Source organism: Solanum tuberosum, unplaced genomic scaffold, assembly GCF_000226075.1.
Source record: "Solanum tuberosum cultivar DM 1-3 516 R44 unplaced genomic scaffold, SolTub_3.0 scf00466, whole genome shotgun sequence".
Taxonomy (NCBI): Eukaryota; Viridiplantae; Streptophyta; class Magnoliopsida; order Solanales; family Solanaceae; genus Solanum; species Solanum tuberosum.
The window spans coordinates 33183-46522 of NW_006239460.1; the positions used below are offsets into that span (position 1 = coordinate 33183).

General features: G+C 33.3%; 2 protein-coding genes across 2 annotated transcripts; one reads left to right on the top strand and one right to left on the bottom strand.

Moving 5' to 3' along the window:
• The first annotated feature begins 3421 nt into the window (after positions 1-3421).
• On the top strand, positions 3422-6568 carry LOC102588775 (asparagine--tRNA ligase, cytoplasmic 2). Its single transcript, XM_006365203.2, has 8 exons — positions 3422-3981; positions 4073-4309; positions 4612-5196; positions 5298-5483; positions 5570-5634; positions 5714-5843; positions 5985-6043; positions 6188-6568. The coding sequence occupies exons 1-8, from the start codon at positions 3604-3606 to the stop codon at positions 6369-6371; spliced, it is 1824 nt and encodes a 607-aa protein (XP_006365265.1). The 5' UTR covers positions 3422-3603; the 3' UTR covers positions 6372-6568.
• Positions 6400-7433, bottom strand: LOC102587255 (cysteine-rich repeat secretory protein 55-like). Its single transcript, XM_006365199.2, has one exon. It carries the CDS (start codon positions 7414-7416, stop codon positions 6619-6621), a length of 798 nt encoding a protein of 265 aa, XP_006365261.1. The 5' UTR covers positions 7417-7433; the 3' UTR covers positions 6400-6618.
• Between the last annotated feature and the right edge of the window lie 5907 nt (positions 7434-13340).

The following is a 13340-nucleotide window of genomic DNA, read 5'->3' on the forward strand; positions in this document are numbered from 1 at the left end:
GGAAATTTTGGATTTTGATACGGTTGCTCTAAAATTCGGGTTAGACCCATTTCCCACTCAATTTGACCCCATGAATAAGAATATGAAGTCGAATTTCCAAAATCATGCACGGATTTTGAGATATATGGAAATTACAATTATAAGTGTTTCCAAAGCACATTTTCGGGCATTTTTGGGGTCGTTTCAGTCTAATTCCACCAATAAACCTCTCGTAAATCGTGGTACATCTTGGTGGCTCCCGGGTGAATAGAATACCAAGAACTTTGAGCTTCTGTCAAAATCTAATTCCTTGACTCATCAACATTCGAAACACATAATCGACCTTGGTATCAAAAGACAATATCTCCCCCTTGGGAGAAAGCCTCAGTGGATTTTTCAGATACCAACTTCTTTAAATCAACCATAATCAGATAAAGATCTTGCTTAGCCTTCACATCCTATATAAGGGACGATGTCGAACTCTTCCCAGCAATCACACTTCCTTTATTAGAATCAACCACGCGAACACCCAATCGGGTCAATCTATGAACATCACAAACTAACTCTTTCTTACCATCCTCAACATGAGCAACACTTTTCATTAATAGTTGACTAAGAGTATCCGCCACCACGTTCACATTATCCATATGATAAAGAACACTCGTGTCGTAATCTTTCAATAACTCAAGTCAGTTCAAGAAAATCACATATCCACAATTCTCTTACTTCTACCAATATCAAATTACTCTGTAATATTCGATGTAGTCATCCACCCCAATAAATTAATGCATACAACATTGCCCACTTTTCATATCCCACCACCTCCAAGTATTTATTCACCCTAATATCATTTGCTCAATCTTATTCATTATTCTATCAAAATCATATTGTGTATATGCATTCATCATAGTGTATAATACCTCACTCCATTGCTAATTTGATTTTCTAAATTATTGCATACATTGGCCCACAAGTGTCATATGCATGCGTAATGCTACATATTATTGTATACTTTAGAAACAACCTTTATAATGCTCTTATTTTGTTGGATACAACAAACATATTCTCTCTTTCTTCATATACTTCTTTGAATTGTTAAAAAAAAAACACGTCCAAGCAACATCATTTTCGGAAACAATGAATATGTAGGGTAGAGGTAATATATTACATGTTATACAATAACAATGTTATGTTCAAATTTTAAATCTCATGACATTGTATTCACATATAACAAATACATGCTCCATTTCTAGATGAAATGAAAGCACCAGTATATGTTGATTTTAGGTGGCTAGCATCTACAACAACGATTGTCCTACAATAATCGAACCCCTTTATAGAAGCATGCAATGATATAAACAAATACAAAGATTCATTTACAGGTGTTTTCTTCATCCGAATACAAGGTACATTTATCCGATATATACAAGTATCCAGGAAACTTCTTGTATGATGCAACTAGTTGCCCCATCATAGAATCCAATGCCTTTTCCTATGCTTGCCACGCCCAAATGTAGGTAACGTCAACCCCCAATTCCAATTTCATGTCGTCTATGATATTCTTTGGATTGTACTTCCTCTTATGATTCCTCAATTTAGGTGTGATAATGCCTTCAATCAATTCACTTGTTGCCGGTCCTTGTGAGTATATCCAATCCTTTAAAGGACATGCTTGATAATTGTTGAAAATTCTAATTCTAAACATTTTGGACTTGTTAATACTGGATACCTTTATTAACCATTTGCATTCTTTAGAATTACATACAAGTGTATAACTACAAATACAATTTGAAAAACATTTGGTGTCGACTAGTTACTATGTTCAATAATGAATAAATTTCAATTCAATAAAATATAATGACAATTTACCTAATAGAGTTTGATCTCTCCACCAAGAATTGGAACCTATTCTCAATAGAATACTTTGTCATCGCATCCTTCAATGCTGACTTGTCAATGTATATTTGATCTACCATTACTTCCTATTGATTTCTGTTGGTAATGATCAAATTGTTGACACCATCAAATACGTCCACTGAGTTATTGTCTATTGTTTCAATCAAAGACAATGTATCACTTGTATCAATTAATCCACGATTTTATTCAAGCCGCATCACATCTCCTTAAATAGTAGTTTCCCCAAATTCATAGTAAACTATATCCATATTGAAAGTACTTACACACAAGGGATATACTTCAAATCTTGTGCTCACCTTTTTAACTGAGCATATATCCTGGCATCCATGTCGTTGCGTATTTCCATAGGAGCATCATTATCTTCAATTTTGTATTTGATTTTGATACACCATGTAGTTAAATCTATATTTAATTTATTCAAAGTTAGATTGACTAAATCGGAATACGAAGCATATTCCTTCAGCACTATACCATCAATAATATTCGATGTAGCAATTTTTTTCATTCCACTTTTCTGAATGTCTGATCAATACAGTTATGCTTGTCATTGAATTGATCTATTCAAAATCAATATAATTCAGGTTCATAATTAAATATTAATCTTCCACAAAATCAATGAATCAATTTATCTAAACCAAATTTGGGAATACCTGTATGACACCTAGAAAAGAACAATGTAGACAGCTAAAGATTTTGAATATCTTGTATCTCAATTTTTGTCTAAATTGATAAGAATCCAAGCAGATATCACGTTAATGAGTGATTTTTAGTTGTTAATTGAATAATGGGAAGCTGAGAGTTAAAGGGACGTAATTAAAGGGATTTCCGTTATTAAAATAGAATATACCTTATTTAGTGCTAGCCAACTACAATTGTATAATTGTATAAAAACAAAATAACTAAATTTATACAGTTAATACAGCGAGTTATACACATAATTTGTAGTCATTTTTCGTAATTATCATACTTATAGTTATTGAACTTTAATAACCCTAAAACTATAGTCATTTTTGTACGTGTTACTTTTATTTATGAAATTTTCCATTTTTTTCCTATTGATTGTTGAAGATCAAATAATTCTTAACTTAATCTTATTTATTGGATTCTTTCAAATGAATTATTTTCTTTGGAACTTATCCAACCATCTCGAGAATAGTGTCACCAATCTCCCCAAGTCATAAATCACATATAGAAACTACAAAAATGATTAATATGGAGAAAATAGATACAAAATAATTAGGATAGTCGTTATATAACATATACATTTAACAAATGTTTATAGCAAAATAAATACAAAGCTAAAAATATTTGTTTTGATTTTGGTCCGGTTTTTCTTGTTTAATACTAAACTAAATTAAATATCATGAGTATTTCAAATTTATCAAAAATTTAAACTAAACCAAATCAAAATCATTTTTTATTTCAATTTGTATGCTAAGTTTTTTCCCAATTTGAATATAACCCCCGCGAGTTTCCAACCTTTGAAGAATACCAAACCTTAGCCTCCTTCATAACCCTTTTCCTTCTTCCCCAAACTTCCTAAGCAATTTCTTTCCTCTGCAACTCCTCAATGTCTTCTCAAGCAAAGAATCATAATTCTCCAATGTTTCTTCAATATAAATCCCTACCCCATCAACACTACACCTTCAACAACTGTACATTTCATTTTTTTCTCCTTCTTAAACTCGTTTACATAACATTCAGAATATGGATTCGAAACAAGCACCGGTGGTTGAGTGCTCGAAATACACGAAAAGGGTGATGTTGAAAACTTTATTTGGACGTAGTGATGGTGAGGTGGGGTTAATTGGTCAGAGGGTTGTAATTGGAGGATGGGTTAAGTCCTCCAGGGAGATTAGGAAACAACCTGTAACGCCGCATTCTGTACCGGCACAGGTGGTGAGTACAAAAGATGTTACATGTTCTGAGGTTCTTCAATCTCGGATTCCATTACTCAGGTCTATTATGAAGGTCTTTGGGGCAGGGGAATATCGTGTACGTGAAAAAATTAATGTTGTTTTTCAGCCACAACCTTCGGTGTCAATATTGCAAATTAGTGATGGTTCTTGTGTGCCCAGTCTTCAGGTACATTTTATGATTTTTATCTGTTTGTTGAAATGTCTCGTTTTCAGAATGTCTGGTATAATGTTAGGTTGGTTCATGATCAATCTTTCAGGTTCTGGTGGACTCGGCACTAGCGACTCCGTGCCAAGTTATGGCTACGGGGACATGTGTATTAATTGAAGGTATGCTGCAGCAGCCATCACTGCAGGGGAAGCATGTTGTTGAGCTCCAAGCAGAGAAAATCCTACATCTTGGTTTGGTAGATCAATCTAATTATCCGTTATCTAAGAAGCGATTGCCTCTTGAATCTTTAAGAGATTGTTCCCACTTTCGGCCTCGGACAACCACGGTGATACTTTCTCCATTTTACATTTTACTGCCTTTTTTCTCATGTTAATTGGGTGCCTCCCTTTTGTCTTGGGTTTATAGCTACTTTAGGAATTTTGTGCACTTGATAAAATTGGATGGTAGTTCATACTTTCTTGTAGAGATAGGTACATAACTTGTTTTAAGCCTTTTAATTATGAATCTTGAAATTGGAGTACTGTATGGTGTCTCAAAATCGAAGTTTGAACTTCTTTGATCAGTTCATTTTAAGTTCTTTGGTTAGCGTATATTACCTTTTTTAATTGGATTCTCTTCTTTTTGTAGGTGGCATCGGTCATGCGAATTCATAATGCACTTACTTGGGCAACTCATGGATTCTTCCAAGATCAAGGGTTCCTTCACGTTCAAGTACCCATACTTACAAGCACTGATTCTGAAGGTTTTAGCGAGAAATTTGTTGTTACAACTCTTCTTAACAAGGGCAAAAACTATGACCAAATTAGTTCCACCGAAAATGCTGGAGTGAGTGTTGAAGCCATACGGGCTTCTATAAAAGAAAAATCTAAGAAAGTTGAAGAACTTAACAGAACCAATAGCAATAAGGAAGCTCTATTTGCTGCACAACAGGACTTGAAGAAAACACAGGAGCTAGTTTCACAGTTAGAATCTAGGCAAAAAGCAAACTCTGGAGTCACAATTGAAACAAGAAAATTTGACTTCTCTAAAGATTTCTTTGCACGCCAGACTTACCTAACAGTTTCTGGTCGTCTTCATCTGGAGAGTCAAGCATGTGGTCTTGGAAATGTCTACTCATTTGGCCCCAGATTTCAAGCAGTGAAATCAGAATCGAAAAAGTCATTAGCTGAGACATGGATGGTAGATGTTGAAATGGCCTTCTCAGAGTTAGAGGTATTTGTTCTACTGTCTAATTGCAGATATTTCCCATGTTTCTCTTGTTCATCATTAAGGTTTTTACTTTTGCCATAACTACATGGCCACTTTAATTTCAGGATGCCATGGAATGCGCGAACGACTTTTTGAAGTTTGTATGCAAAAGGATTTCAGAGGGTTACATGGAAGATCTACAATTTATCTTGAAACGGATAGACAAAAAAGTTATGGAGCGCCTTCAGTTAACACTATCAAGTTCATTTGAAAGGATTTCCTATGCCGAAGCCATAGAAGTTCTGAGACAGGTAAGTATTTTTGCCACAATTTCTTGAACGTGTGGCTAAATTTTTGAAGATGGGTATCTCACACTTGTATAATGGCACGAGAATAGGTTCCTGGCAAGAGATTTCAGGGTAAGATAGAATTTGGAGTTTCATTGACTGAAGAACATGAAAGGTATGCATTAGTAACTTCCCTGAGTAAATTTGATATTAAGGGCGAACATGCTCATTAGTTTCTTATCTCTTGGTTGCAGTTATTTGGTTGATGAGATATATAAAAAGCCAGTCATTATATACAACCATCCAAAAGGACTTAGACCATTTTATGTCCATTTGAATGATGATGGGATGACAGTTGCAACATTTGATGTGGTTTTACCAAAGGTAATGTCGGACCATTTCATTAGGGATTGCAGTCGTTTGCAGAGTAGAGGCTGCGTACTTGTAGTTAGTTACTAAGAATGTGAACATAGTCCTAATAACAATCTGAATTGGTAATGATGCTAAAGTTAAGTTTGTTTGCAGGTAGGAACTGTGATTAGGGGAAGCCAAAGTGAAGAACGCTTCAATGTGCTGAGCTCAAGGTAATAAACTGTGTTTGCTTTGAAGTTCAGATGTATTGTTTTAGCCCTTCATAGATATCCAGACACGTTTTCTTTCGTTACTTGAGCATTGGAACTCAGGGCAAGTGATATTGTGCTAAGCCGTTCAATGTTCTTTGTTATCAGGATGGAAGTATTGGGCTTGCAAAAACAGCAGTACGAATGGTATCTAGATCTTCGCAGACATGGCTCTGTCAAAACCTCCGGTTTCAGCCTAATGCTTGAACCTTTGGTGCTTTATGCCACTGGCCTGAATGATGTCAAAGATGTCGTCCCTTTCCCTAGAAGTTTCGGCAGAGCTAATAACTAAGTCCTTAAGAAAAGGATAGACCACCGAATCATTCAAAAGCTTGCTACTTAAATTGATCAATTTGTAACACATATCGCGTACATACCAGTAAAGCTTTTCTCTGAGCAGACAAAACATTTATGGAACTGTCTGCACCGAGTTTGCTCATACATTTGTAATTATTTGAAATGATACAATGAAAACACAGACTTGTAAAAGACATTTCAAGTTCTTAATACATAAAGTACTACTACAAATTAATTACCTATTAAGGTTTAGACATTTTGAATGTGTAGTAGTCCGTTGATACATTGGCCAATTTCTCTTTCGGTTCTAAGGGAAAGAAAAATGGGTAGAGTTCATAACGAACATAGCAACTGCTATACAGGACTCGACATCCTTTCCTGTTTAAGCAAGTAGTGGGAAAATTGCCAACTGCTACGGCCAGGCACTGGGCACAGTCTATATTTGGTAGGTCCCTTGTGCATTGCATCAAGGCATATAATGTGAGAAAAGGTGAGATTTTACTCTTGCCTTTTCCGAGCCCTTTGTTCATTGGCACAATAGCATCTGCAATTAGTTGATTCTTGAGTTGCGCTAGCTTTTTATTGAAGAAGTCGGGATCAGATACAAAGTCGATGTTCCAGTAGAATATACCAGGAACTGTTTCAACTTGTCCCAAGAAATTCTTAGCTTGGTACCTCAAGAAACAATAATCATACCAAATTCTGGCATCAGTCTGGTCCGGACAGCTTTTCCGAATCTCCTTTGCTGCATCACGGATGCAACTTAAGCAGTCATTGCTGCTAACATCTCCTCTGCATTGGTAGAGGCCATATACTTGGTTCTTAGCATCACCGTATGAGGTAGTACTGAAGCTATTTTTAGCAGAAACTGACACTAATTCAGCCAACACCTTTCCAATAATTGCTGATGTTTTAGAATCATTGGATTTGGTTGCGTCGTCGCAAAAATTTCCCAGAGGATTGACAGACTCTGCAGTGCAAATGCAGAAGACAAGTATGAGAAGAAAACTATAGTGTAAGAAAGCCATCTTCTCTTGCATTTCTCCCAAGAGAGTAGTAGTTTTTTTATACAAGTTGGCAACTGGATAATTTGGTTGACTTGGTTGACCCACAATTGCCTCCTAATTGATGAAGTTGGTTATATTCAATGAAAAAAGGGTCAAATATACCTATATACTATAGGAAATAATTTAAATATATCGTTGTTATACATTGGATTCAAATATACCCCTTCAATTATACTTTCTGTTCAAATATATCTTTCTCATCATACTTTGACACAAATTTACTCTTAATTTTATCGAGGGATATACCCTTAATCTATCATAGAAATTTACCCTTGAATAGATTCTTTTGCTGAAGTTGCCTTAAATCCGCTTAAGAGGATAATGTTGTAGGTTGGTTAGTCCTACTCCCTAGTGAATACCTTAACACATGTTGTTTGGCTTGTTGGCTGTTACTACATGATGACGGTCAAAAAAAGAGGCAAGCTAGTTGGCATGCATTTTATGGACCTCATTGGTCATGAATATTTGTCAAAATGTCTAGAAGGAATCATAGAGGGACCACTATATATGCTACTTCCAAGAGAAGATATTTTCCACATTATGAAATATTTTTGGAACTTTTTTAAAGAAAATTCTTTTTGGAGTTTTCATAATGTATATTATTAAGTTACAATTAATGTACATGTATACATAATCTCATAATTAGACCTATCAAAACATTGTAACAAAGCCAACGGTACGCTTTTAACAAGAAACATCACGGTTTATTCGAATAATATAAATTTTAAGGAAAATCACAATTCACTAAATTCTAGATACATCTATATGCCCAAATAAGAAAAAAAAAAAAGAAGAGAAAATGTTATAATACATCTTCCCCATATACACAATGTTAAATTGAGATTGTTATTTCCTTTTGGCATTAGAGTTGTTTTCCTGAGGCGAACCTTGTTCTTTAGACACACTTTACAAGTATATTTTCCCAAACTTTGTTTCCCCGAACTGAACCTTGACTTTGGCATTCGAAAATGTAGCATCCAAACAGTGCTCAAGCTTTTTAATTCTATTTTCAATGTTCATGGTGTTAGCACCCAAGCTTATGGAGCAACACACACAAGTTTATATTCCTATAAAACCACAAACTAGGAAGATGTAGCACTACATAGACTAACCAATAACCATCTTCACTAATATAAATATTTCAAACTAAAATATTCAAATTCACAGAGAGCACCATGGAAATTAAGAACATGTTACACCATGACAACAATCAGAATAAAAATTGATAGGAACTTAAGTTACACAGAGAGCAAAATTTTGTATCTTAGTGCATGCACATGTACTGTGGTAATGAGAAATGATAGGATAATCAGATTTAACAATCACAAAAAGCTAATACTTTTCCTAAAATAGGAGACAGTCCTACAATATTTAAAGACAGTGCAGTACGAACAAACGGGGATGGATGTGATGATAGTACCTGAGACAAAATTATGTAACTCTTATAACTAATTATTGAAAGCTCCTTTAATTTGGACAGTTAAATAGACAGCCTGAGGAAAGGAAATAATAATACAACTCACAAATAATGATAAGAGCACAAACTTGATCCAACTGTGTGACATATATAGTTCAAGAAGTTCATTTGCAACCATGCAACGAACTCGCCAAGCTTTATCCTATTAACTAGGGAAAATGCCCGTGTCAGCACGGGTCCAACATTATATGTATAGTTTATTAATATTCTAAATTTATCTAATTATTTAGGAGTATAGTACGCATTTGTGAAAGTGCTTTTGGATCTTGATAGTCAAATTTTAGAAATTAAAGTAATAACCACATTAAATTGTACCAGATCAATTATTAGGTTTCTTTAATTAAAACTATAGGTTAGATATATTTTTATTTTATAAAACTAAATATAAACTATTATTAAAATTGACAATTAGTATTTCATATAATAATTACTTAATGAAAAAATATATTATACGAGTTTTTTTTCCTTAATTTGCTAAAATGAACAAGTGTAAGAGAATTTTTTTAATATAAGATTCAAATTAAAAAAATAATTATTTATGCTATTAATTATAATTAATTGATTTCATAAAAAATCCCAACAAATTGCAGGGTAACATTTTCATCGATTCGTATTATTGGTTCTCCTCATTATTTATTTATTTCCACAAATTACTTTCTCAGTATAACTTTAAAGTATATATTAACTTGTTCAATTCTATTTATCATCTTTATCCATTAAGAAAATAATGATTAATATGACTATTTTATCACATTACTCCTATTAATTAATATTTAATATTAGGTGTTAAAAAATAATTTAGAGAATAAGTAATTAATATTAAAAATAAAATACAAGAAAATAATTGTCCTCACTTGGCATTTTAATTTTAACAAGTAAAAATAAAATTTATCTTTATAATAATGAACAAATAAAAATTAACACACAAAAATTAATGGGACCCATCCTATCTGCAGCTTCAATGGAATTTAGGGGTATGCTTTGTAATTAAGTGATAAAAGAATGGGCTTTTCTTAGAGCTCTTGATGGAGTCCAATTAACTAAGCATAAAAGACAACTTTGCTAAGTAACTTTATTTTGTAAAACTTTGTAAAGACTTTAATATCCTTAAACTTTTATTTAATACCAATAAACTAACATCTTTGTAATTAAGTGATAAAAGGATGGGCTTTTCTCAGAGCTCTTGATGGAGTCCAATTAACAAAGCATAAAAGATAACTTTGCTAAGCAACTTTATTTTGTAAAACTTTGTAAAGACTTTAATATCCTTAAACTTTTATTTAATATCAATAAACTAACATGTTGAAACTCTTTTCTACTATGTATATACTAGGGGAAATGGCCCGTGTCAGCACGGGCCCAACATTATATATATAAAATGTTCTAAATATATCTAAATTTCTAATTATTTAGGAGTATAGTACGCTGTGAAAGATGTTTTTCAATCTTGATAGTCAAAATTTAGAAACTAAAGTAATACCACATTGAGTGTAACAGATCAATTATTAGGTTTCTTTAATTAAAACTATAGGTTAGATAGATTTTTATTTTATAAAACTATATATAAAATATTAATAAAATTGACAATTAGTATTTCATATAATAATTACTTAATGAAAAAAAAAAATTCTTAATTTGCTAAAATGAACAAGTATAAGAGAATTTTTTTTAATATAAGATTCATATTTAAAAACAATTATTTATGCTATTAATTATAATTAATTGATATGAATTAATTTCATAAAAATCCCAACAAATTGCAGGATAACATTTTCATCGATTAGTATTATTAGTTCTCCTCATTATTTATATATTTCCACAAATTACTTTCTCAGTATAACTTTGAAGTTTGAAGTATATATTCCATTTTTCAATTTTATTTGTCACATTTATCCATTAAGAACATAATGATTAACATGACTATTTAATCATATTACTCCTATTAATTAATATTTAATATTAAGTGTTGAAAAATAATTTAGAGAATAAGCAATTAATAATAAAAATAAAATATAAGAAAATAATTGTCCTCACTTGGCATTTTAATATTAACAAGTAAACATAAAATTTATCTTTATAATAATGAACAAATAAAAATTAACACACAGAAACTAATGGGACCCATCCTATCTATAGTTTCAATGGAATTTTAGGGGTATGCTTTGTAATTAAGTGATAAAAGGATGGGATTTTCTTAAAGCTCTTGATGGAGTCCAATCAACAAAGCATAAAAGACAACTTTGCTAAGCAACTTTATTTTGTAAAACTTTGTAAAGACTTTAATATCCTTAAACTTTTATTTAATACCAATAAACTAACATCTTTGTAATTAAGTGATAAAATGATGGGCTTTTCTTAGAGCTCTTGATGGAGTCCAATTAACAAAGCATAAAAGATAACTTTGCTAAGCAACTTTATTTTGTAAAACTTTGTAAAGACTTTAATATCCTTAAACTTTTATTTAATACCAATAAACTAACATGTTGAAACTCTCTTTTCTACTATATATACTAGACACATGTGCCCGTGCTAGCACGGGCCCAACACCATAAGGAATCGTTTGGTAGGATTTATTTAAAATAGTCCTTGGATTAAAATTTAGTCCACCTAATACAATTGGTAGCACAATTCAACTCAAACACACCTAACATGGATAACTTAATACACCATATGTGGTCTTATCTAATACCAAGAATATCTAGGAATTACTAATCCCAGGTTTAGTAATACTTGGATAAGGAAACAAAATGACTGAATTGCCCTTCAATTTCTTTATACAACCTTTACAATTGGTAAAAGAAATTCACGTTTTGCTCTTTGGCGACTTCATTGTTTTCATCAAAGTGATACAATTTTTTTTGGACAAGAAAAAATATGTACAGATTTTTTAGTTAAAATATCTGACCTTCTGAAATTTTCTCTTGTTTGATTGGAAAACTGTACAATCCACCAGCCATTTTCTCGTCCTTAAAACTCCCTCTCATAAATTCCAAAGCACAGCGTTTTGTAACTGTGAAACAAACTCAAAACATTTTCTCCTCTCTCATCTTGTAACACTGCTACTATTTGATCTGCATTACTGCTATTTCCTCACAAATTGAGTCATTAAAATCAATAAAGTTTTGATCTTTGTGCAAGTTCTTTAGTTTTATTTTATTTTAATATTAGTAGGTAAGAAGATTACATGAGAAAGCAAAGTAGATCTTGTTGGCTACTGTTTTTTCCTATTTTGTTAAGAGAAAAGGGAGGTAAGGATTGGATCGTGAATGTAACACCCCGTATGCTAGAAAGACCAGCTTGCAGAAATCAGAAGTTGCAGGTGCCACCGACGAGCACCACCCACGGAGCGTAGGGTGACCCACGGACCATAGGTCAGACCATGGGCCGTGGTCCTGGTCCTGGTCCGTGGATCGAGACCCCCCAGAACCTAGTCCCTGAAGCCAAACGACGGTTGATCAGGACAGACCATGGGTCAGTCCACGGACCATCGGTGGCCCCAATAGCTTTTAAGTCAGGAGTCGTTTGGTCTTTTCCCTATGCTTTAGACCCCTAAACTATGTCGTTTTTGGGCAGTTTTAGCCTAGTAATTTAATTAGACCTTACCTTAGTCAACTCATTCTCCAAAAATTCATCAAGTTGAACGAAAAGAAGAAGAAAGAGTCGACCAAGCCCTAGTCCAAAAACGCAACAAGTTTTCTTCAGTTCCAGCCTCGAAATGGAAAGATTTCTCCGTGAATTTCGTCACCAGGTATATGAGATTTCACTATTGGGTTCCTTTCATCCATTAGGTCCCTAGAATTCAGTCATACTTGACCTAGGGTTTCTAGAATTTCATATTTATGTTATGATTCAGTTGGTAGACTAATCCAAGTCAGATTATCATGTTTTTGAGGAATTGTTGCTTAGCTTCTTTCATGAAACTCAGAATCCTAGTTGTGTAGATTCGTTTAGTTCATGAATTACACTTGCTAGGTCAATTTATTCAGTTGTACATGCCTAGTTAAGAATGTTTCATTATTAGTATATTAATGTTGCATTTTCAGTTAGCATGTCCGTATCTTGAGCTATTCACTATTACAGATATTCAGTCATAATGTGCTAATTACATAATCAGTTGGGAGTAGGCTTAATACCGAGTGGACTAAGGGTCAGCCACCCTCATAGTCCCAAAACTACGTGGCCCATAGGTAAGTCCCCTATGTAGGCATTATACTTAGTGATCACGCCAGTCATGCCTCTATACCCTTGACAAGGTATATTGATTCCTCTCGATGGGGCGTATACATCGAACTCCACATTTAGATAATGTGGTTTTATATTAGTTATTAGTAGCTCCCACAGACAGATTCTAGTATATTGACCAAGTTATCAGTTACAGTTCAGTATTCAGTCTCAGCATGTCATGTACTTGGTCATTGCA

Bases quoted from the DNA above. Each gene is read 5' to 3' on its own strand.
- LOC102588775 (XM_006365203.2), top strand. From the start codon at position 3,604: ATGGATTCGAAACAAGCACCGGTGGTTGAGTGCTCGAAATACACGAAA. The intron at 5,635-5,713 runs GTATGCATTAGT...TCTTGGTTGCAG, and splicing joins TTGACTGAAGAACATGAAAG to TTATTTGGTTGATGAGATAT. The intron at 5,844-5,984 runs GTAATGTCGGAC...GTTTGTTTGCAG, and splicing joins TTGATGTGGTTTTACCAAAG to GTAGGAACTGTGATTAGGGG.
- LOC102587255 (XM_006365199.2), bottom strand. From the start codon at position 7,416: ATGCAAGAGAAGATGGCTTTCTTACACTATAGTTTTCTTCTCATACTT.